General features: G+C 39.5%; 1 protein-coding gene across 1 annotated transcript in view; it reads right to left on the bottom strand.

Annotated features, from left to right (window-relative positions):
• LOC103743265 (PATJ crumbs cell polarity complex component) overlaps positions 1-24866 on the bottom strand; it is a 79249-nt gene that overhangs the window by 43378 nt on the left and 11005 nt on the right. Inside the window, exons 5-8 of the mRNA XM_029569096.1 lie at positions 18891-19086; positions 16588-16716; positions 4737-4955; positions 1856-1955 (exon numbers count right to left, since the gene is read on the bottom strand). Coding sequence (XP_029424956.1) covers positions 1856-1955; positions 4737-4955; positions 16588-16716; positions 18891-19086 — 644 coding nt within the window. The remainder of the gene's footprint in view (positions 1-1855; positions 1956-4736; positions 4956-16587; positions 16717-18890; positions 19087-24866) is intronic.

Genomic DNA, 24866 nt, shown 5'->3' with positions numbered 1-24866 from the left:
TCTCTCTCTCTCTCTCTCTCTCTGTTGTCCAGACTGGCTTCAAACTTAAGGGATCAAGTGATCTTCCATTTCAGCTGCTTAAGTGACTGGGATTACAGGCACAAGTCACCATGCCTGCTTGCTGACTTTTCCTATACCCATTTCTCTATCTCTTTGAGAACTAAGCAAAGTAACCTCACACAAGTCCCACAGAAAATGAACCAGGGGCTGGGGAGGTGGCTCAGCGGTTAAGAGCACTGGCTGCTCTTGCAAAGGACCCTGATTTGGTTCCCAGCATCCACATGGCAGCTAACAACCATCTTTAACTTCAGTTCCAAGGAATCTGATGGCCTCTTCTGGCTTCCATGGGCACTGCACATGCAGTGCACTTATATAAATGTAAGGAAAACTTATACATATAAAATAATAATAAATAAATGAAGACAATAAAAATAAACCATGCATGTGCTACACCCTTGGAATCCTGACACTTGGAAAGTTGAAGCAGGAGGACTGTAAGTAAGCATGGGGCTATACAGCAAGACCCTGTCTAAAAAGGCAGGGGAAAATGGGAGTTGTAGCTCAAAGGTAGAACACTTACTTAAGGTTTGATCCCCAACACACACACACACACACACACACACACACACACACACACACACACACACATAAAATAAAATATAAAATAAAACCACCACAAAAATTAGAATAAAGTAAAAATTATTTTTGTATTTTTATACGTGTCAAAATAGCTGCTGACTTTTAAAATGTCTAGTTTAATTCTCCTGCTCATCCTCCCAAAAATACCCAATCCCAGAAATGTTTTGAGAGTAGAGAAGTAATAGGACTATTTTCTTTGTTCCGTCACACAAACTTCAAATGCCCCATTACTCATTCATTCACTTTTGCTTACACACTAAGCCACGAGTTTAGGGATTCAGTTAGGACTCCTTAACAAGGTGTGATATACTGACAACTACTCAATGTGTTTTCTGCACCATTATTTTTTTATAATCCATAGTTAGCTTTTGGGGACTTATTTAAATTCTGAATTTAAAAAGGTTACATTTAGAAAAAATCTAAAGTTTTGAAAAAAGGTATTTCATTAGGCTAAAATAGCACAAGGTGGCCTGAATCTCACTCAGCACTGTGAATACATTAGCACTATTAATCTCCCCACCTGCTCTGAGCATGCAAGAAAACAATTTAAGAAAAAAAACAAAAAAAAAACCCTCTCTATCCTTGCTGTTTTTCCAAAAAAACTAAAACATTTCAACCTAAGTGTTCATGTAAATATCAAATATGTTTAAAGTTTTTTTTTATCTATCCATACAATTCCTTTATAATCAAGGAAAAACTGAAAGTTACTAGGCTAATCTTCAGGTAACATCTGAGAGAATCTTACTCAGATACTTGAGTCCTATAGTCTCACAATACATTGTCTTAATATTAAAAAAAATAGATCTAATGAAATATTTATCTTATTTTTTCATGATTAAACAAATATTTTGTACATTCACAATATACAGTAATATGCAGTAATCAACTTATTTTACCCCAAATATAATACTGTATATTAACATTCACAGAGTATTAAAAATACAACTATTTTAGAAACAAAAGGAAGTAAAATCTAAATGTTACATAATGAGCTGCACCATTAAATTCCTTCGTTAATGACCAAAATCCAGTCACTAAACAACTGAAACAAAATGTGATTCTCTAATCACTTAAAAATAACTGGCTGCTTTTATAGATTCCTGGTTTTATTGTTCAGGGTTTAAATTAAAATCTGCAGGTACTTAATTTTATTATCTAGAAACTTTAACATCCTTTATCATTATTTCCAAATATAAAGTAGAAATGATTAATTTACCTGGATGAGCTGTTCCAACATAGCCAACAATTCTAATCCCAAGACTCTGTCCATCCTTTTTAACAAGTTCAACATTGTAAGTTTCAAAATGAGAGCTGTCCTGAAGGGAAATAATAAACTTAATATTATATATTTAGTTACATAACTGTGTACATAGCCAATTTATTCAAGGTTTGCCAAGTTTTTTCTGTGACAGACCAAATTTTAAAATCATTACAATGACCTCAGATCCCTGTGGGTCTTTTTTAAGTCTTTTTTGAGATAGGGTGTCCCCATAGCCCCAGCTGGTCTGGAACCCGCTATGTAGACCAGGCTGGCCTTGAACTCACTAGAGATCCACCTGCCTTTGACTCCCAAGTGCTGGGATTAAAGGCCTGTACCACCACACCCGGCCTCCTGTGGCTTCCTAAATCATGTGGCCAAAGGGAGATTATTGAGGTGAGCCTAAATCTAATCACAAAAGCCCTTTAAAAAGCAGAGCTTTGTAACAGAAGGGAAATGAAAAAGATTTTAAATATAAGAGATTAACTTGTGGTTTGAAGGTAGAGGGGTCAGATGGAAAGGAACAGGGACAAGGGTTAGGGGCCTGAAAGGTGTTCTGGATGATGACCCACAAAGAAAAGGGTCCTCTGTCCTATGTCACAAGAGCTGCTTTCTGCCAATAACCTGAATGAGCTTAGGAGTACGTTGTTACCAGGTTCTCAAGAAAAGAGCCCAGGCAAGCCAATACCTTCATTTTGAACTTTTTAAAAAAAATTTTTATTATTTGCATTTTTTATGTGTATGAGTGTACTACCTGCATGTATGTAAGTGCACCCATGTCATGCAATGCTGTGGTGGTCAGAAGGCATCAGAGCCCCTGGAACTGGAGTTAGGATAGTTGTTAGCGGTCATGTGGGTGCTGGGACTCAAACCCGGATCCTCTGCAAGAGCAGCCAGTGCTCTTAACTGCTGAACCATCTCTCCAGTCCCCATTTTGGCTTTCTAAGAATCTAAGCAGAGAACCCAGCCAAGCCTACCTGAATATGACCTAAAGAACTGCAAACTAACAAAAGCTACTGTCTTCAGCTGCTAAATTTGTAACAATTTGTAATATGACAACAGAAAATATTAATACAGCCATTTAGAAAAACCTCAGGTTGTATTGTTTTTCTGAAAGAATCACAAGCATAATGAAAAATTTAGAAACCAAAGGGAAGGCTAGTTAGTTACTATATATAATACTTTAAAATTGGTCCTGGGGCTGGAAAGATGGCTCAGGGGTTAAGAACACTGACTGTTCTTGCAGAAGACCTGGTTCAAAACCCAGCACCCACACAGCAGCTAACAACTGTCTGTAACTCCAGTTCCAGGGGATCTGATGACCTCTTCTGTCCTCCACAGGCATTGCACGACACAGGTGCACTTACCTACATGCAGGCAATACATACATACACATAAAATACAAAGAATAAATAAAATTTTTTTAAAAATTGGTCCTAATAATACTTGTCTTCTACATATTTTTGAAATGGAGTAAGGCATCTAACCCTAATACTCTGCTTTCAATTCCAAGCATTAATGTCACAAAGTAAACAACAGATAGGGCCAAGTCTCCACAAATCACACAGCCTTGTGGTCTTTTACTGGAAGACTTGAGTCTTAAGAAATGAAGAGAACAGAAAATGGTTATGGCTACAACTTGGAGAAATTAAACAAAAAAAGCTCTAACATCATAGAAGGAAAACTCCTATCCATACGGCTCCTAGTAGAAGCAGGTAAGCATCTTTCAAGAAGACAGAGAGATCCCTCAAAGTGTAACTGGTGGCCTTCCTTTACCATTACAGTTCTGCTCTTCTCTTGCCTCCGCCTCCCTCTTCATGCTTTTATTCAGGGTTTATAAGACTTGGAGGAGGGTAGCATGGACCTAAAAATTTCAATTGAAATCCCAGCTTTTGCAACTGATACCTTATAGGTCTACAGCAAGTTGTTTGAGCTTAGTTTCCTCTTTTGCTAATGGTCAATAGACACATCATGAAGAGCTACACAGGGACTTCATTGTCAAGAATGTGGACCACACCAGGCACTAAACAATGGCTGATGATTATTAGCTATAATAATTACTTGTTCATGAGTACAGTAACTATTATTAATACTATTCATTCCTCTCAGCCAGTTCATTTCTATCAGTGATAATTCTCATACAGTGACCAGTATTCAGTTTCCCTACCACCATCTGAAGGCTCCAAGGTTTAAACAACAGCAGTAGGGGCAGCAGCAGAGAGGAGCAGGGGAAGAAGAGGAGAGGGAGGAGGAGGGGGGAGGAAAGAGGAGGAGGAGGAAGAGGAAGAAAAGGAGGAAGGCTGGAGAAATAGCTCAGTCAGCAAAATGCTTGCTGTGCAAGCTTGAGGGCCTGAGTTCAGGTCTCTAGCACATGACAAAAAAAGCCAGGTGCCATAGCACATGCCAGTAATCTCAGCACTGGGGAAACAGAGACAGAAGGATCCCAGGGCCTTGCTCGCCATCCAGTCTAGGTAAAATGGCAACTTCCAGGTTCAGTGAGAGACCCTGTCTCAAAAATAAGGTAGAAAGTTATAGAGAAAAACACCCCAACATTGACCTCTCACTTCCATACACATACATGTGACTGTGCCTGCACACACGCAAACATGTACATATCACACACAAAAAGACAGTAACAAAGAGAGAAAGAAAATGGAGGAAGAAAAGAGCAAAAATCAGACATGTCTAATATGTGCCTCCATACTGAATTCTCCTCGGCTTCTCTCATAAGCACCGAGGTGTGACTCACACCAATGTGGTCTGCCAGATGAAAGGATTTCTTATCTTGTATCATGGGCAGCATTTGACTTAAGAAGAAAGAATGATTTTTTAGACTCACAGAAGCAAGGCTCCTGTTGGCTACAGCAGGCAGGGCAACAGGTAAGGATACAGGAGGAGGAGGTGATACTGGAATTTCACCAACAGGATCTCTAGCCACAAGCATCCTGACCGAATTCCCACAGTTCCTTAGCACTTGAGCAACTTGTTCACTGGTCATTCCCTGTACATTTGTGCCACCAATCTTCAAGATGTAGTCGCCTGTCTGTAGTCTTCCATCCTTTAATCCAAGAAAGAAAAATAAAATTATTCAGGGAAATCAATGATTTAGTTTAACTGGCAAATCAAAATTCCTTAGACTTTCAATTCTAGCAAAATGAATGATAAAGCCACTTAAAATGCTGGACAAAATATAACATTTTAAATGATGTATTGAACTTGCAAAAGATGAAGTAATTTCTTGTGGAACACAAAAGATGGAAGGGTTCAAAATTAAATAAGCAATCAGAACTCTAAAGTGAGCATCTGCTGGGCAGCTTTAACTCAGGTCTAACAGCCTAGAGCCATATATATAAGGAAAAGATCAGAAAGCCCTGGTCTTTAAAAAGGAAGGTCAGAACCTACATAGTGAGTTCCAGATCAGCTGGGGCTGTAGGGAGACCCTGTCTCAAAAAGACAAAAAAAAAAAAAAGAAAGGTTAGACTAAGCCCAACAAGCTAAGGAGCATGTCTGGAGACACCAGCGTGGCTAGAAAAGAATGAGAGAACAGAGGAGACGAAAAGGTAACAGGACAGCCAGACAGTGCCACAATTTTGCCTGTAACTAGAAGGTGAAATCAGCAGAGGGCTTTCAACTAGAAAAGACAGAGTTGGCGTGAACTGAGCTGACAATGACAAAGAGTTTAACAGTGGGAACGGAAATCTAGAGCTGAGCTTTGGAGCTGAGGAGTCTGAGATGCTGCTCTATTTGCTTTCTGTTGCTTGATAAAACACTGACCAAACCAACCAAAGGAGGAAATGGTTTATTTCATCTTATACTTTACAATCCATCATAGAGGGAGGGCATGGCAGGAACTCAAGGCAGGAACCTGGAAGCAGGAACTGAAGCAGAGACCAAGGAGGAATGCTTACTGGCTTACTTCCCTTGGCCTGTGCTCAGCCTGCTTTCTTGCAGGACCCAGGACCACCTACCCAGGGTGGCACTGTCCACAGTGGGCTGGGCCCTCCCACATCACCCAACAATCAAGAAAATGCTCCACAGCCACGTCCAAAGGCCAATCTGAGGGAGGAAATTCCTCAACTCAGGTGTCTCTAGTCTATGTCAAGCTGACAAAAATCAACCAGCACAGATGCCCATTAGAGTCCAAGTGGGCATACCAGGTAGACAGCTGTATCTACAGAGTTTAGAGCTTTGGGGAGAAACTCAAATCACACATATAAATTTGAGAATATAAGCACAGCATAGAAGAGGTATTTAAAGTCCTGATTCTTGGAGCTAGAGAGATGGCTCAGCGGTTAAGAGCACTGACTGCTCTTGCAGAGGACCGGGGTTCCACTCCCAGCACCCACATGGCAGCTACGAACCATCCTTAACTCCAGTTCCAGGGGAATCCAAAGCCCTCTTCTGACCTCTGTGGCATTGCACAACATGGGTGCACTCACATACATGCAGGCAATACACTCATACACATAAAATAAAAATAATAAATAAAATATTTTAAAGTCCTTATTTTTGGTGAGTTTAGAGCAAGAACTTCTAATGTTCCACTTCTTAAACTGAGTAAAAAGTACATTGGAGGCTATGGTTATTATTTCAAATATGTATGCATATATATTTTTTTTAATCACGGAAGTGTTTAGGATATGATCCATGAAAATATATACCAGAAAAAGTATTTATTGGTTCCTTTCTTTGTGAAAATTCTGAAATTGCCAGTCCAACTGTATTTTGCCCAAGTTCGTTTCATCAGGAAATGTGAATTCTGAATAACTACCTTTAGCACTATATATTAAAAATACCAAAACATCAACAATGCTGGTTTAAAATATGCAGAGTATCTCACAGGGTAAAATCACTTCCATCACCAGCTGTGGTATCACTTACTTATAATCACAGCACTTGGAGGCGGGAGAATTGCTTCAAGTTTGAAGCCAACCTGAGCCACATAGAGAATGTGAGACACATGAAAGGAAGAAAGAAGGAAGGGAGGAAGGGAGGAAGAAAGAACACATCTCATCGATGAGTAATTTAAATGTAGAATGAGAAGACTGCTATTTTAAAAGGTTGTCTGACTTGACCAAGCCCAGGAAGCTCTAAGTGGTGATACTGAAGTTCAACCTGCAAACTGGCTGTGGTGGCTGTGACCTCAGAACTTGGGGGGATGAGAAAGGAAGAGCACGAGTCCAAGGTCAGTCTGAGCTACGTGGCAAGTTCAAGAAGCCCGGACTACGTGAGACTGTCTCTAAAAAAATCCAGTCTAAGCTGTCCAGTGATTTTTCTTGAAATACAATCCTTTGCCTCATACTTCAGCACTCCAGAGTGACAGGACCACAGGAAGTTGTTCTCTCATACACAAAGGATGCTAGTATATTATAAGTCTACTATTCCCTATTCTCCAGGAAACTATCACTATCAAATGGTTTGAATAGAATGAACATGAAAAGGTAATATTTTGTAACCTGGAGGGCAAGGCAGCACGACAACAGAACAACAAACGCTGGGTGAATTTGTTCTAGGCTTCGTAATGTTGTTCCAGGTGGCACCGTCTATATGTTGTATAAGAAATATTGAAGAAAGAAGCTTTAAAAGACTCAAAATGGGGCTGGAGAGATGGCTCAGCAGTTAAGAGCACTGGCTGTTCTTGCAGAGGACTCTGGTTCATTTCCCAGCACCCAGATGGCAGCTAACAACTGTCCATAACTCCAGTTCTAGGGAATCCAATGCCCTCTTCTGACCTCTGCAGGCATTGCACAACATGGGTACACTTACATATATGCTGGTAATGCACTCATACACATAAAATAAAAATAATATTTTTTAAAAAAAAAGACTCAAGACCAAAAAAAATAAAAAGTCAGTTTACGGCCCTTCCTTTTCTCCAGATCAGTAGGATCCTGAATGAGGGCTTTAGAGCAAAGTACTGAGTACAAAGCTACACGCTGTGCAGTGAACGCTGAGGAAGGACCTGGAAGTGACAAAAGAGGACGAGAATCGGTGGGCCAAAGCAGCTCAACTCAAACATCTGGAAAGATTTAATAAAGGAAACAGATACAAGGAGGAAACTGTTCAGAAAAGGGGAATAAACAATTGCTGCTTTTCTACTATTATAATGGTGATTTGATATTCTGTTTCCCTCCATGGAACAGACTTGAAGTAAAACAAACAACTACTTAAGAGAGATTCAGGGGCCAGGCATCTGCTCAGCAGGTAAGAGCACTTGTCATGTACTCCTGAGGACCTGAGTTTGATACCTGGTACCCTGGGAATATTCTGTATGTGGTGACACGCATCTGTAATCCCAGCACTCCTATAGCAAAAGCTCAGTGGCACACACACATGCACATAAGAAATTAAATTTTTCCATAAAAAGGTTAATTCAGTGATGCTAATGAAAACAGGCAAATGCTGCCTGAGAGTCAGACCATCATGAACTGAACTGGGGAATAGCCAAGAGAATAAAGAATTCTAAACAGTGCTTTCACACTCAAGTGGCTAATGAAGAGCATTTTACCATCAAGTATATATTTAGTCACTTCTCGGGCACTATTTTTTCCCTATTTACTTCAAGTCTTAATTTAAAATCATGTAGACAATTTGCATCTGTCACTGAAAGTCAAACATTTTCTCCTTACAGAAAAGCAGGTGCTCTAAGGAATTCATAAGTGCAAAAATACTCATCAGACAGGAAAAACACCAAAATGACAGCTACTTTATCTAAGTCCAGCAGCCCCAAACCTACATTTTATTGATGTTCTGTGGTTAACATTCTATTTCCATAATATATCTACAGAACAAGGAAACAGAAAGGCATCTTTATTCTTTTAACAGATATCATAAATCAATGAAAGCCAATAAACAGCTATGCCAATACTCAAGTTCACAGCATGCTCATCTCTGGAGCCCAGGAAGGCCTTGAACTTGTGATTCTCCTGCCTCAGCCACTAAGTAGCTGGGATCATAGGCCCAAGCTAGTCAAACACTCAAATATAAAGTTTAGAACTAATGGATTCTTTCATGGAGAAAAAAGAAGTATATTGCTGAAGATAAAATGTAAAGCAGAGGGGCTGGAGAGATGGCTCAATGGTTAAGAACACTGACTGTTCTTGCAGAAGACTCGGGTTCGAATCCCAGCACCCACATGGCAGCTAACAACTGTCCGTAACTCTAGTTCCAGGGGATCTGACATCTTCTTCTGTCCTCTATGGGCATTGCACAACATGGGTGCACTCGGGAGGCAATACACGAATACACATAAAATAAAAATAATAAAATCTTAAAAAAAACTCAATTAAAAAAAAACTTTTAAATAAAAAAAATTGTAAAGCAGAAAAATCAAAATACTTGATCAAACAGGGAATCACAAAACTATAGTAAAGTCATTTATTGTATTACTGTATAACATTACATATTACTATATGTCATTAACAGTGTCATTTATACAATTAAAAAGTAAAATAACTTTAATCCAAGTCAGCAGCTTTTGACTAAAAGAATTTTCACTTTAGTTCTCTGATAATAATTTCATTTAAAAAATATTTGAAATTCTATAAGAATTCAGGGCTAAGCTACAAAGAAGAAATCTAATTTGTTTCTGCAAATACTAAAATGTAGTGTCAAATAATTCCAAACTCCAAAAATAAAGTTATTATTATATTTGGTTACAGACCAGTTCTAGTACTGGTTTTTAATCAAAAGACATATGTCATTGACGAAAATAGTAACTACATTAAATAAATACTCTTTCCATCAGCTAACCTAAAAAAAAGGAACTGAAGCCAAGTGAACCTTTCTCATACTACCCATTCCACCAAGTCCTGGTTCAGGCCAAAGTCCCTCAGTCCACCCCCCACCCTCCAACTCTTATTTCGTCTCATTCCTTCTTAGCATTAAAGGTTACTGGATAGTTAATATGGCTCATACTATGACTGTCTCACACCAAAACACAAAAACATATACAATACCAATAACATATAACTTTTAAATTTTTTATTTATTATTTTTATTTTATGTGTATGTGTGCATTGCTTGCATATAGGTAAGTGCACCCGTGTTGTGCAATGCCCGCGGAGGTCAGAAGAGGCTGTCGGATCCCCTGGGACTGGAATTATAGACAGCTGTTAGCTGCCATGTGGGTTCTGGGATTTGAACCCAGATCTTCTGCAAGAACAACTAGTGTTCTTAACCGCTAAGCCACCATCTCTCCAGCCCCCATATGATAACTGATAACTTTTTTTTTTTTATCTTTTTGAGACAGGGTCTCCCTGTAGCCCCAGTTGGCCTGGATTCGCTATGGAGACCAAGCTGGCCTCGAACTCACAGAGATCTGCCTGCCTCGGCCTCCTGAGTGCTGGGATTAAAGGCGTGCGCCACCATGCCTGGCCCATATAACTTTTAAACAGACTGTGTTGGTCGCCTTCTGGACACAGTGGGTTAGCCCAGAGGTCACTTCCCCAGAATTCCTCTAAATTAAGTAAAGAGGTTTCTGCAAAACAAAGTATTCTTGAGACACCCATTATCAATTTCAGAACAAAATAAGCCAGATGCGCTAATCCTATAGTCCCAGCAGGCAGAGGCTGGAGAGGAAGGTCACAAGTTCCAGGCTAGCCTAAGCTACAAAGCAAGACACTGTCACAAAAAACAAAAAACATACAACAAAAACCCAACTAACTTCTGAAAAAACTTTCATACTTCTGCAAAAGTAAACTAAAACACTATATGTTTCAGGTGCTACGAATACTGGAGGGCATCTGAGAATTACTGATAGGCTTTTTCATTCTCTTTACCTGATATCATGTATTTCTCTAGCCATAAAATTAACTTTGTCTATATTAACTGGTTAATTATTACAACTAACCAGGTCTCCAATACTTCTAAAAAGCTTTCTATAACCAGGCATCATGACTCATATCTGTAATAACCAATGCTCAGGAGGCTGAGCTAGAAGGTTCATAATGATCTCGAGGCCAGCCTGGGCTATACAGTGAGTTCCAGGACCAGCCTAGTCTACAAAGTGAGACCCTGTTTAAAAAAAAAAAAAAGTAAATTAGTAATAAACTGCTTCATATAAAACTTTTTAAAAAACAAAGCTACTATCTTCTTCATTTACTTCCTACACTAGAGCCAACAAACGGCAGCTAGAGAAGTAAGAGTTTTGGACTCAGACACACCCAGATTCAAATGATGGATTGACTTTAGTCAGGCTGTCTGCCCAAAGATCAGCTGTTTAGTCTACTTAAATATTAGCTCTCTCTTAAGTCAAATTGAGAATAAATTTCTCTCTCATGGAGTTCTGGGCATTAAACTCAGTATCATATATAAAATGCTTAGCCTAGCATCTTGTTTATAGCCAATCCTCAAATACAGCCACTTCAAATGGTTCTTTAGTTCCTGTTCTTTGCCATACCCTCTCAATGCATCCCCATCTTTTAACCATACACAATTATTTTCAAACAGAAACAGATATATGGAAACCATTGTATGATGCTCCTTTAAAAAAGAAACTTTTTTTAAAACTTCCTATGACACAATTTTATATTCTTTGACAAAAGAACTGTTCAATGGCTGTTTGTTGGGTAAAAGCATTTGCTGCACAAGCGTGAGGACTTTATTTTGAATCCCCAGAGGCCATGTGAAGTCAGATGCAGCAGTGTGAGTATCTGTAATCCCAGTGTTCCTGGAGAAAGACAGAAGGTGGAGATAGACTCCCTGGAAACTTACAGGCCTGTTAGTCTGTGCACATGGTGGAAAAACAGCAAAAAGACCTTGTTTCAAGGTGGAAGGTAAGGACTGACCCCAAGGCTGTCCTTTGACCTCCACATTCTTGTGGTGGTATACATTTCCCTGTATTCACACATATGAATGCACATGTGTACACACATACACATAAAGAAGTAAAAGTACTATTGATTAACTCTCTTAGCAATATCACTTTATGGTCATAATCAATATTGATCATATCAATACTAATCACAGAAGATGCCCACATTCCTTAAACATGAAGACTGCCCTAGGTCTATCCTTTGCAAGGCCTTTTTCAAGTTTGTCCACTGACTGGCATCTGGCAGCTCAGATTCAGGGAAGCTCCTACTGTGCCCTGGCAGGAACTACTCCCTGTGTGTCTATACCATCTATGCAACAGTGTGGTCCCTCTGAGTACTGGGTTCTTCTGAGAGTCCAATAGCTGGACAGTGCCTAAGTGACCTTCACTCAGAGAAACCCGGGCTCTGAGACCCTATCAGTTTCTACAGTATGTATTTCAGATATGCTATCCTCAAGGTGATCTTGGACCCATTTCAGAACCATGGAATTAAAGTAACTGGTCCCCAGGGTAGTGACAGATTCATGATTCAAGGCTTCATGTCATGTGCCTGATTTATTATTTTGATTTTTCCCCCTTTGGCTTTTTGAGACAGGGTCTCCCTGTAGTCCCAGCTGGCCTGAAACTCACTATGTAGACCAGCCTGACCTCGATCTCATAGAGATTCCACCTGCCTCTGCCTCCTGCGTGCTAGGATTAAAGGTATACATCACCACACCCAGCTTTATTTTATTATTTTTTTAAAGATTGACTTTGTGTGTTGGTATATGTACACATGTATGTGCAGGTGCCTGCAGAGACCAGAAGAGGTCATGGGATCCCTTAGCGCTAGAGTTAACAGGTGATTATGAGCTGTTGGAGAGGGTGGCTAGGATCAGATCTCTGGTCCTCATGATTGAGCAGCAAGTGCTGAGCCACGTCTCCAGCCCCCTCACTGTCTGATTTTAAAGTTTACACACTACGATGCTACTGTCTTCCCTTTCAGGGAGGATCTCTGTGATAGTTAATATTCATTGTCAATTTGACTGAATTTGTAATTACCTAGGAGATATTTCTCTGGGAGTGTCTATGCGAGCATTTCCGAAGAGGTATGACTAACAGGGGAAGGCCCACCCTGGATCTAAGCAGCACCATCCCATAGCTAGGGTCCTGAGCTAAATAAAAAGGGGAAAAAAGAAGAAAATTAGCTGAGTACCAGCATTCCCTCTCCCTTCTGGTCTGCCTAGCCATATGCTTGTAGCATCACAAACTTTGCCATGCCTTCTCTGCCAAGATAAACAGTTCTCTCTTAAACCATGACACAAAATAAATCCTCTCCTGTGAAGCTGCTTCTGTCAATATTTGGTGACAGCAATGGGAAAGATAACTAATAAGTTAGCTCAGGACATAGCAGGGCTGAGGAGAAATTGTCCAAGGGCAGGTCCCTGGAAGAGAATGTCACATCTGTGCTACACACTGTAGTTAGGGTGCTATGAGATAAAAGGGTTACAACCAGAGAACTGAGGACTTGATCTGATATTAGTGGATGTAAGAGGAAGAGTGACCTTGTCACCCTCCAGCCATGCAACCTTGGACAATTTCTTAATAGTCTCCATACCTATAATTTGGAAATAAAACTCAAGACTGTTTTGAAGATTACATTAAAATGATGTATATTAGGCAGATGACAATATCTGGCACAAGATCCTGCTTCTCCATTATAAGTCTGTAACAGGCATGCCCCAAACCCTCCCTGATGATCTGCAATGGTGATGATCCCTTCCAGGAAAGGGTGAAAATCAGACTTGGGCTTTTCCCAACATTGCCTCAATGGGATTAATTTGGGAAACTGCACATCACGGTGTCCTTGTGAAAATTCATAATACACATTAGTATATTAAAAAGCTCAGAAAATCCTTACCGTAAAGGAACTTATTTGATTTCTTTTAAATTTGTTTGGCTCTTTTGTTTTTCAAAATAACTACTGTACTTTGCACTTTGAAAATGCTATTCCAGCAAACAAGTCTTTTAAAACTGCTAAGGGGGTAGGGAGTGTCATTGCGGGAGAAACATAAAAATATTTCAGAACATCTAATCCCTTTCTAGGTTGCAAAAAAAAAAGTCTTTCCAAAAACCCTTAAGGCCAGTGTGTAGCAAAGCATGGAGCACAAACCCAGCTTATGTGAGTCCCTGAGTTCAGTTTCCAGCACCAAAAAGAAATAAACACACAAGAAAGCCCTCAAAAAATATGATGTTTTATGCTATATTTTTAAAACGTATCTATTTATTTACTTACTTACATACTTATTTATATGAGTGTTTTGCCTGCATGTATGTAAGTATACCACATTGTTTGCAATGCCCACAGGGGCCAGAAAAGGCTATCAGATCCTCTCGAAATGGAGTTATGGACAGTTGTTAGTTGCCATGTGGGTGCTGGGAACAAAACTCAGGTCCTCGGCAAGAGCAGCCAGTGCTCTTAACCCCTGAGTCATTTATTCAGCCCACAAAATAATCATTCATATTCTGGTCACAACCCCTCCCCTTTGGGTGTATGGGGGGAGGTGTGTGTAATGTATGCACATGTGTGGGTGTGCACATCCTTGCATATGCACACAGGGCAGAAGAGTCAGGTGTCCTGCTCCATTGCTCTTCTCCTTATTCTCCTGAGACAGGGTCTCTCATTTAACCTGGAGCTAGGCTGGCAGCCAGCAAGCCTCAGTGAGCCTACTGTCTACATCCTCTATAGCACTAGGGCTACAGGCAAAGGAGGCCATACCTTCCTGGCTTTTTACATGGATGCTGGGGATTTGAACTTGGGTCCTCATGCTTGCACAGCAAGAGCTCTTACCCGCGGAGCCTTTTCTTCAGCTCTCAAAGCCCCTTTAATTTCAAAAACTTTTTGAGGACAGAGGGATGAGGCACAAAAAACTTAAGATGAAGGATATATTCACTATCTTTATGGTGATGATAGATGGCACAACAGTTAAAATTTAAGTACCAACTTGGCTAGGCTATAGTACCCACTTGTTTGGTTAAATAGTAGTCTAGATAGTACCACAAATGCATTCTGTAAATATGACTAACATCTTCAAGGAGCTGATTTCACTAAAGGTCTCCATCCTCCATTCAATTGGCTGACAATATTAAGAATCAAAGCTGGAGTCTCCTGAGAAGAAACTGTCACAACACTGGAAACCCAAACGACAGCAGTCCTGCCTGAACTTCCTGAAAAGTCCAGCCAGCTTGTCCAACAAATTCAAACACAGCCTACCACATTAACTCCTGCCTGAGTTTCTAGCCTGCCAGCCTGCCGTATGAATTTCAAGCCACACAATGGTGTAAGTCAATTCCTTAAAACAGGCTTTTCCTATATTCATATATCTAATGATCTCTGGAGAGTCCTAACAAAGATGAAATTACGTGTACATGCATATATCAAAAGTTACTGAGTTGTGTACTCTATGTATATACAATTCTATATGAAAATTCTGTTAGTAAAGCTATAAAAAAATACTATAAAAAAAAGCTAAAAAAAATTTTAGTCTCCCCCCGGGCGTGGTGGTACATGCCTTTAATCCCAGCACTTGGGAGGCAGAGGCAGGCGGATCTTTGCGAGTTCGAAGCCAGCCTGGTCTACATAGTGAGTTCCAGGACAGCTAGGGCTACAGGGAGACCCTATCTCAAAAAGACAAAAAAAAATTTTTTAATTCAGTCTTTTCATTTGTTTGGATTACCTCTGTCAATTAGCTACTGAATTAGAAATTAGCACAATTTTTAAATATTTAATATACATGAATATGTATTTAAATAAGTATATTGATTGGCTGTGGCAGCACATGACAGCTACTCAGGAGACGGAGGCAAGATAGCTGTAAGTTATAGGCAAGTTGGGAAACTTAGCAAGACCCTATCTTAAAATAAAATTGAAAGAGGAAAAAAGAAAACCAAGGGCTACAGGTATATGGCTCAGGTATATGGAATCAATGGTAGAGCACCTGCACAGCTTATAGCAGGCCAGGCCATGGCCTCAGAACGAACTGAGTACTTCACATACATACCTCCACATTAATACACACACTACATATATACGCAGACATGCATAATATGTAAGACCTATATTTTTGAAAATGAAAAATGCTACCAAGAAAAATATTTTGTTCTCATATTTGTGCAAATCCCTTTAGGATCTGGCTGAAAAGAAGAAACTGGGTTTTCACTTCTTCTTCAGCATGCAGATATTGTGAGATATTCTGCTTGAAGTCTACAGAGTTGGAAAGGGTAGGAGTATTCTACCAGCTCTTCCTGTCCATCTTTTTTATTTTAATATATATATATATATTTATTTTTATTTTATGAGTATGAGCATTTTTCCTGCATATATGTAAGTATACCTGTGTCATGCAGTACCCATGGAGTTTAGAAGAAGGTGTCAGATACCCTGGAACTAGAGTTATAGACAGTTGTTAGCCACCATTTGGGTGCTGGGAACCAAACCTGGGTCCTTGTTGTGGTCCTTGTTGTTAGTGCTCTTGACCACTGAGCATTTCTCCAGCCCTTTAGCCCAGCCTTTTTGATATCACACCTGATTCTATGATTAAGTCCTTGGAAGATACACTGGAAAATAACAGATGTTCAACATGCAAATATTCATTAACAATTCTTTACAATAAAAAAGAAAAAAATGTAAGCAATACCCCTGTGAACTGTAGATCAAAAAAGACTGAATTGGGAACTGTTTAAAATAAAGCACATTTATGGTATAAAGCATTTCTAAGTTATATTTAAACTCTAGTTGCTGAGTCATATGTCCTAGCAACTTAAGTTATAAAATTATATTTCAAGTCATTCAATTTAGATTGTATACAAACAGAATGGTAAAAGAAAGTAAACTTACTCGATCTGCCAATCCTCCAGGAACAATCGTCCTCACAACCACACCACTTGACTTTCCTCCAACTATTCCAAAACCTAATCCAGAGCCATCATTAATGAGCTCAACATCTTCAATGTGGCCCCAACATACCTACAGATCAATGACAAGTTAAAGTCACAGTGTCAGTAAATCACAGTCTTTGGTTTCCTATATATTTATATGTAACAGATTTGTAAGACATTGAAAATTCATACAATTAACCAAGATAACTCTCTAGAGACTAAGATATGGATACATACATAGGTAGGTAAAAGATAAAAGATGATTGAGAGAGAGAGAAAAGAGGGGGGAAGGAGCAACCCAGAGAGCCATGCCCTTAATGGTATTATAATCCAATGGAGAAAATAAACACAAGTAAGGTGGGGGTACTGGAGAGATGGCTCAGCAGTTAAAAACACTGGCTGCTCTTATAGAGGACCCGAGTTCAGTGCCCAGTAACCACATGGTGGCTAAGAACCATCTGTAAGTCCAGTTCCAGGGGATCTGATGTCCTCTTCTGGCCTCCACAGGTATTGTACATGTGGTGCACTTACTCAGCAGTAAAGAACAATGAAATAAGGAAATCTGCAGGTAAATGGATGGAACTGGAAACTGTTATACTAAGTGAAGTAACATAGACTCAGAAAAACAAAAGATGTATGTTCTTCCTCATCTGTGGATCCTGGCACCAAAACATTACATGTAAGTACATATTCTGATGTAACTGCAGGAACCAGGAAAATGGAAAGTAACCAGAAAGGGAAAGGGAAAGAAGGAAACCGAGAGAGAAAAACAGTAGGAGACAGGTGTTACTAAGGGAGAAATGGGTAAAATGGGGGTAGTTAAATGGTAAGGGGAGAGAGAGGGCTATACAGGGAACTATGGGGATAAAAAGTTATGCTTGGCATGCTGGGTCCCACCTGTAATTCCAGCAACTGAGGCAGAAGCAGGGGAATTTCACAATTGTCACAATTGTCAGCCTGGTCTACAAAGTGAGCGCCAGGGTTACATAATAAGATCCTATCTAAAAATAAGGCTTAGTTTTCATTCTGAAGATGCTGTCCAAAACCAGAAAAATGTTGGGGAGATGGTCAGTGGGTATAGTGCCAAGCAAGCAGAATAACCTGAGTTCAAATCCCCAGCACCCACGTAAAAAGCTGGATGTGATGATTCACACCTCTATCCTCTAAGCTGTAGGGGAAGAGACAGGACAACCCCAAGGACTCCCTGGCCATCTAGTTTATCTAAAACTGGAGCTCCACGCTCCATGAGAGCTTGTCTCAAAAAAATAAGAGAGTGACAGAAGAAGACACATCAACACCTGGCTGCTACACACCCAAGATCAGAAGAGTGCACACACATGTATATACCACAAACATACACACAATTAAAAAGCAAATTTGTAAAATACAAGTTTAAAATATAAAAGAGACAACTGAGTTCCATTCCCCAGAATCCACTTAGTAGAAAGAAAGAAAGAAAGAAAGAAAGAAAGAAAGAAAGGAAGGAAGGAAGGAAGGAAGGAAGGAAGGAAGAAAGAAAGAAAAACAATTCCTGTAAGTTTTCCTCTGACCTCCTCATGTACACCATGGCACACTCAATCCCTGGCCCCCAAATTAATTAATTAAATAAATAAATGTAAAAAAAGTTTTTTAAGAGACATCTGCTTTTCTTCTTTTTTAAACTATTTAGTGCATATACTTACACTAAAAAAAAGACTACTATAATTTTGTAAAATCAATAATCTAGTCATAAACTCCCATTAGAACAAATAATGTTTTGAAATAACCTCATCTTTTTTAAGCGAGTCAACAGTAAACATGTAATAACAACTCTCCATTAAAGTCAGGCATGGTGGCACACACCCATAATCTCAACACTTGGGAAATTGAATGAAGATTTTAAGTTCAAGGCCAACCTGGGCTACATAGCAGGTTCCTTACTATCCCCACTACAACCACCAAAAGAAAAAAAAAAGAAAGAAAGAAAAAAAAGCTCTCAATTAACTGGCTATGTCTTCAAAGAACACAAGACTTTCTATCACCAAATAAGTTATACCTAATATTGAATTTGGCCTCTATAATCTTAAATAAGGACACCCATAGGACACTGAGATGACAAAGCAAAACCCTCCAAAGAAACAGCTGTTGCTAATGCTGTATTTAAAGATATAATCATCTTTCTTGATCTGTGATAATAAAAATGACACCTCCAAATGACCACCAACTATTCTTATAATAACAACACAATTCAAAATAAAACACCTATCCAAGTTCACAACTTACCGATTCAGGCAGGGTTGTATCAACTGAGCTGGTAGAAGTTCTGCTTTGTGCGTGGCCTGCTTCCCTGGCCACAACCAGACGCAGAGACCCAGTGGTTTGTTGTAGTAATGCAATAGCCTGCTGATGGGAAATATTCTGATCCAGTGGGGTATCATTAATAGCCAAAATTTGGTCATTTTCCTTCAATCTGTGATCCCTTAATCATACAAGAAAAGAAAATTTTATTTTAAGTAGTATAATAAATTAATTTTTTATTTAGTATTTAACTTAAACAGTTTATTGCTTTATGGCACTACTTTACCCAAATAATAATTTGTTAAATAACAGAACTTATCAGTGCGCTTTACATAAAAGCACTAAACATATTAATTAGATAATACATCCCTCAACACACACACACACACACACACACACACACATACACACACACACGCACACACACATATTTTAAAGGCCATTTAGCTAGAAAACTTAACAGAAACAATTCATAAGACCTTATTCTTAAGGTACTGCAGGTGTGAACACTACACTAGCCCTGAGCTCCTTAATGCTTTCCAACGTGATCTACACCCACACCACACCTTAGCTTCATCAGTAACCTCACCACAAGCAAATTCAGAACTTCTTCACTGTCCTCTATTTCTCCACTATTTGTCACCATCCTAAAAGTCCACAGCAATTACTTCCAAATCTGGAACTGAGCCTTTCTCTCTCTCCCAATGACCAATGTCCAGCTGCCAAACAAGGTTAAAAGGATTACTGTTTTAAATAGTCATAAAATCTAGAAGGAACAGGGCATGGTGGTGCACACCTATAATCTCATTTCAGAGGCTGAAGCAGAATAATCACGTCTGAGGCTAATCTTGGCTACACAGAGAAAGACTGCTTTGAACAAATGAAAAAGAAGAGAAGGATAGGTCTGGTAGTGCATGCCTGTAATCACTCAATGCATGGGAGGCTGAAGCAGGAGGATCAGAAGTCCAAGGCCAGCTTGGGCTACAAAAGACACTGTTTCAAACAAACAAACAAACAAACAAATAAGCAAACAAAAAAGAAAAAAGAAAAAAAAAAGAAAAAAAGGCAATATTATACTTTACGTTTACTGCAACTTATGTGTCAGGAACTATGATAAGTAGCTGGGGTGCATTATCTAACTTAATCTTCATAATCACCCTTTTTTTAGGTATTTTTTTTTCCTGTGGGGGTGTCCTTTTCCTGTATGTAGGTCAAAGGACAACATTCGGTAATCAGTTTGTTCCTTCCACCATGTAAGTTCCAAAGGGATCAAACTCAGGTCATCAAGCTTAGTGGCAAGTGTTTTGTTTTGTTTTGTTTTGTTTTTTGAGACAGCGTCTCCCTGTAGCCCCAGCTGTCCTAGAACTCACTATGTAGACCAGGCTGGCCTCAAACTCACAGAGATCCACCAACCTCTGCCTCCCGAAAGCTGGGATTAAAGGCGTGCACCACCGCAACGGCAGTGGCAAGTGTTTTAACTCACTTGAGTCATCTTGCTGGCCCCACAACCTCCTTTTAAAGTAGTTAAAACTATATGCAAGAATGGACCAGAACAAGCAACTTCTGAGCTCCAGGCACAGGGTGAGTTCAGGTAACATTCAAAGCCACCTGCACTATATACTCTTCCACCCTGGATTCAGTCCCATAGAAGCCACTCCAAACACTCAGATCTAGTTTCTCTCTGAAACATGCCTGGGTTTCCTGCTCTTGTATAAACTGGTTCTTCTACTCCCTAACGACTTTCCACTTTCTCTCAGAACTGAAGCTCACCAATTTGGCTAGACTGGCTGGCCAGGGACCATCCTGTCTCTTCCGCTCCAGCACAGAGATTACAAGTACACATGCCTGAATCAAGCCTTTTTTTACATGAATGCTAGGGATCCACTCAGGTCTTCATGTTTGTATGCAAGTACTTTACTGACTAAGCAATCTACACAGTCTCTCTTTTGGTTTTTTTGAAATAGGGCCCCATTCTGTAGCATGAGTTAGCCTGGAACTCACTATGTACACCAGGCTGGCCTCCATCTCACAACCTTCCTTTATCAACCTCCCAAGTAATGGAATTACAGACACATGCCACTATAGAAGCCAAACCTACTTACGGCTTTTCCCAAATTTGATTTGATTTTTTTAGAAAATATTTTGTTATTTTTACTTTATGTGTAAGAATTTATTGTCTGCATGTATGTAAATGCACCCATGTCACACAATACTCTCGAAGGTCAGAAGAAGAAGACATCAGATTCCCCTGGAACTGGAGTTAAGGATGGTTGTTGGCCACCATGTGGGTGCTGGGAATCTAACCTGGATCCTGTGCAAGAGCAGTCAGTGCTTTTAACAGATGAGCCATCTCTCCAGCCCCTCAACTTTGATTTTATTTTTTTAATCTTTTTTTTTTTTTTAAGTCTTTTTGAGACAGGGTCTCCCTGTATCCCCAGCTGGCCTGGAACTCACTATGTAGACCAGGCTGGCCTTGAACTCACAGAGATCTGCCTGCCTCTGCCTCCCAAGTGCTAGGATTTCAACTTTGATTTTAATAAGCTATTTTTATATATCATAAAATACTACAAAAGTATTTTTGTGTTTCTTTATCAACTGAATAAATGCATAGCTAAGTACTTTTGTTTCTTTTCACTTAGTTATAATCTTAAAAATTTTTCCTGTAATTTTAATATTATAGACCTCCATGTGCCCCATCAATGTTCCATATTAATTTATCCATTTGTTATGTGAATGTACTGCCTGCATGTAGGTAAGTGCACCCGTGTCGTGCAATGCCCACGGAGGTCAGAAGAGACTGTCAGATCCCCTGGAACTGGAGTTATGGACAGTTGTTAGCTGCCATGTGGGTGCTGGGATTCCAACCCGGGTCTTCTGCAAGAACAACCAGTGTTCTTAACCGCTGAGCCACCTCTCCAGCCCGTGAATGTATTTTTTCATTGTATTTTGGCAAAGAATTATACAAACATCTTACACGGGATTTTTTTTTTAAGACTATTAGCCTATTGCTTTACTACCTGGGGTTGTTCTGCTACTTTTATGAACACATAGGCACATATATTTTATTCTCTTAATATTCAAAATCCCAGTACCACACAGAATAACCCCCTCACTTATCATTCCACTAACCAACCACTGTATGCTATGCAGTGCATTGGAAATCATGAGACACAAAGACACTTAAGTCACCAGCCATCCCATAACCTCATTAACAGGAAGGAAAGAAGAAAAAAAAGTATACTCAAAATATATTACAGGGCTAGTGAGATGGCTCAGCAGGTAAAGGCATCTGTCACATAAGCCTGCTGACCTGACTTTAATTCCCAGAACCAGATAAAGGTAGAAGGGAAGAATCAACTCTATAAAGTTGTCCTCAGAGCCATACATGCGTTGTGGCATGGAAGTTCCTCCCCTTTCTCTTTCTCTCTCTCTCTCTCTCTCTCTCTCTTCCTCTGGCTCTCTCTCACACACACACACAAACACACCATACACACATAATAACAATTACTTAAAAATAAATAAACGTGTTATATAAACCAGCTACTCTGCATGTTTTGAGGAGACTTAAAAACAAAGATAGTTATTCCTTGGTGTTCATGTTATTCACGTGGTTCTGGGAACCCCTATACCAAAATGGTATAATATACATGTAACACATGACATCCTCCTGTATACAGTAAATCATTACTAGATTACTTATAAATCTAATACAATAAAGATAGTATATAAATACTCATTACATTGTTCAGTACTTTTTAATTTTTTAAGTATTTCCAATACATGATTAGATGAATCCATGAATGTAGAGCCTACAAACAGATCTATTGAGTCTTTTCTATGAGTGAGGCACTCTACTATCCAATTTATTAATATTATATAATTTGTATCTTACCATAATATTACCATTTTAAAGATAAAGAAACTAAAAGTTTTAGTAAAATTAAATGATAAGCAAGATCACACAGCTAGAGAGAAAAACAGCATCAACCTCACACTGAAGAGTTCTTTGCCTAATGAGCCTGTAACAAAAGTACTTTCTCCCAGACAACCCTGTCTCAGAGATATTGGTAATACTTTCATGTCTTGAGGATCAAAAGTTGAATGTGCTTGGCATGGTGGTGCATGCCTTTAGGCCAGGCTGGCCTCAATCTCACAGAGATCTACCTGCCTCTGCCTCCCAAACTTTGGGATTAAAGACATGCACCACCACGCCTGGCTATAACAGAATTCTTGAGATTGCATAATTTATGATGAACAGAGATTTACTGGCTTACAGCTCTGAAGCTGAGAAGTCCAGTGTCCAGGTGTTCACATCTGGCTTGGGCTTCTTCTTGTGCTATCACATAGTAAAAGGCAAGATGAGACACAACAAGAAGGAACCAAACTCATCCTTTTGTGAAGACACTAGTCTTACCCATGAGAGGACATCCTCATAGCCTGACCATCCCTTAGAAGTCCCACCTCTTAATACTGTACAATGGAAATGAAATTTCCACAGGAGCTTTGGAGATAGACATTCAAACCATAGTAGAAACCTTCCTAGACACCTTGTTGACATGCTGTCATTAAAGTGTTTACCTTAGCTGGATTTGGTGGCACTGCCTTTAAACCCAGCAGAGCCAGGGGGTAGATCTCTATGAGATCAAGGTCAACCTGGTCTACACAGAAAGTTCCAGGCCAGATGGCGGTACAGGGAGACCCTATCTCAAAAAGAACAAAAAAGGAATTCAGTTATAGCAAACTGGACTAAGGCAGATCCTCACAATCACTTTATAAAAGAACAGAGAAATGAATGCTGAATGTAGGGGCAAGCAGTCAGGATGGATAATAAACACATTATATCAGCACTTCTCAAGATGTTCCAGAGAACAGATGTTGTTTAAAGAATGAAGATAAATTGTTGCCAAGGAATAGAAGGGGGAAGGAGTGGGGAGTAACTGTGAACATGACCAACAGGGTGAGAGTTTCTTTGCTGGTTGATGGAAATGTTCTACTATTAAATAGGGGGAATGATTGCATAATACTCTGGATATACTAAAAGCCACTACACTGTGAACTTCAAAATGCTATTTGAATTATACCCCAATAGATCTATTATTCTGAATTTTGAGTTAGCCTAGAATTATCTATAAACAGAGGAAGCAAGTTGGAAAAATACATTATTGACAATTTTATAATTATATACCACATTTGAATAGTGAGTTTATAAAATAAATCATAAACAAAAGACTAGAAATCAAAGAGACAATATACATATCTTATGCAAAATACTTAATAAATAAAAGTAAGGGGGCTGCAGAGATGGCTCAGCAGTTAAGAGCACCTACTGCTCCTGTAGAGGATCAGGGTCAGTTCCCAGCACCCACATAGTACCTAACAAACCATCTTAACTCCAGTTCCAGGGGATCCAATGCCCTCTTCTGGTTTCTGTGGAACTGCATGCACATGGTACATATACATATATGTAAGCACACACTCATTCACATAAAATAAAAATGAATAAGATTTTTTGGGGGTGGGATCTTTTTGAGACAGGGTCTCCCTGCAGCTCAACTAGCCTGGAATTCACTATGTAGAACAGGTTGGCAGGTGAACCTCAGAGAGATTCACCTGCCTCCGCCTCCTGAGTGCTGGGATTAAAGGTGTGAGCCACCACACCTGGCTGAGTAAGATATTTTTAAGATTTTTTTAAAAAGCAAGTACAATATGGGGTTGACAGAATTAAGGGGTCTCTCAATAATAATTACAATAAAGGGGCTGGAGAGATGGCTTATCAGATAAGAGCACTGATTGCTCTTGCAGAGGACCCGGGTTCAATTCCCAGCATCTACATGGCGGCTATGAACCATCTTTAACTCCAGTTCCAGGGGAATCCTGATGGACCCAAGTCCCTCCAAAATGATGGATTTAAACTAAAATCCCCCAGGCCTGAGAAAAACTGTACAAAAAAGTAAAAATAAA

The sequence above is a fragment of the Nannospalax galili genome, unplaced genomic scaffold, assembly GCF_000622305.1.
Source record: "Nannospalax galili isolate Female #2095 unplaced genomic scaffold, S.galili_v1.0 scaffold71, whole genome shotgun sequence".
NCBI lineage: Eukaryota > Metazoa > Chordata > Mammalia > Rodentia > Spalacidae > Nannospalax > Nannospalax galili.
This window is presented reverse-complemented; position numbering and strand designations above follow the sequence as displayed.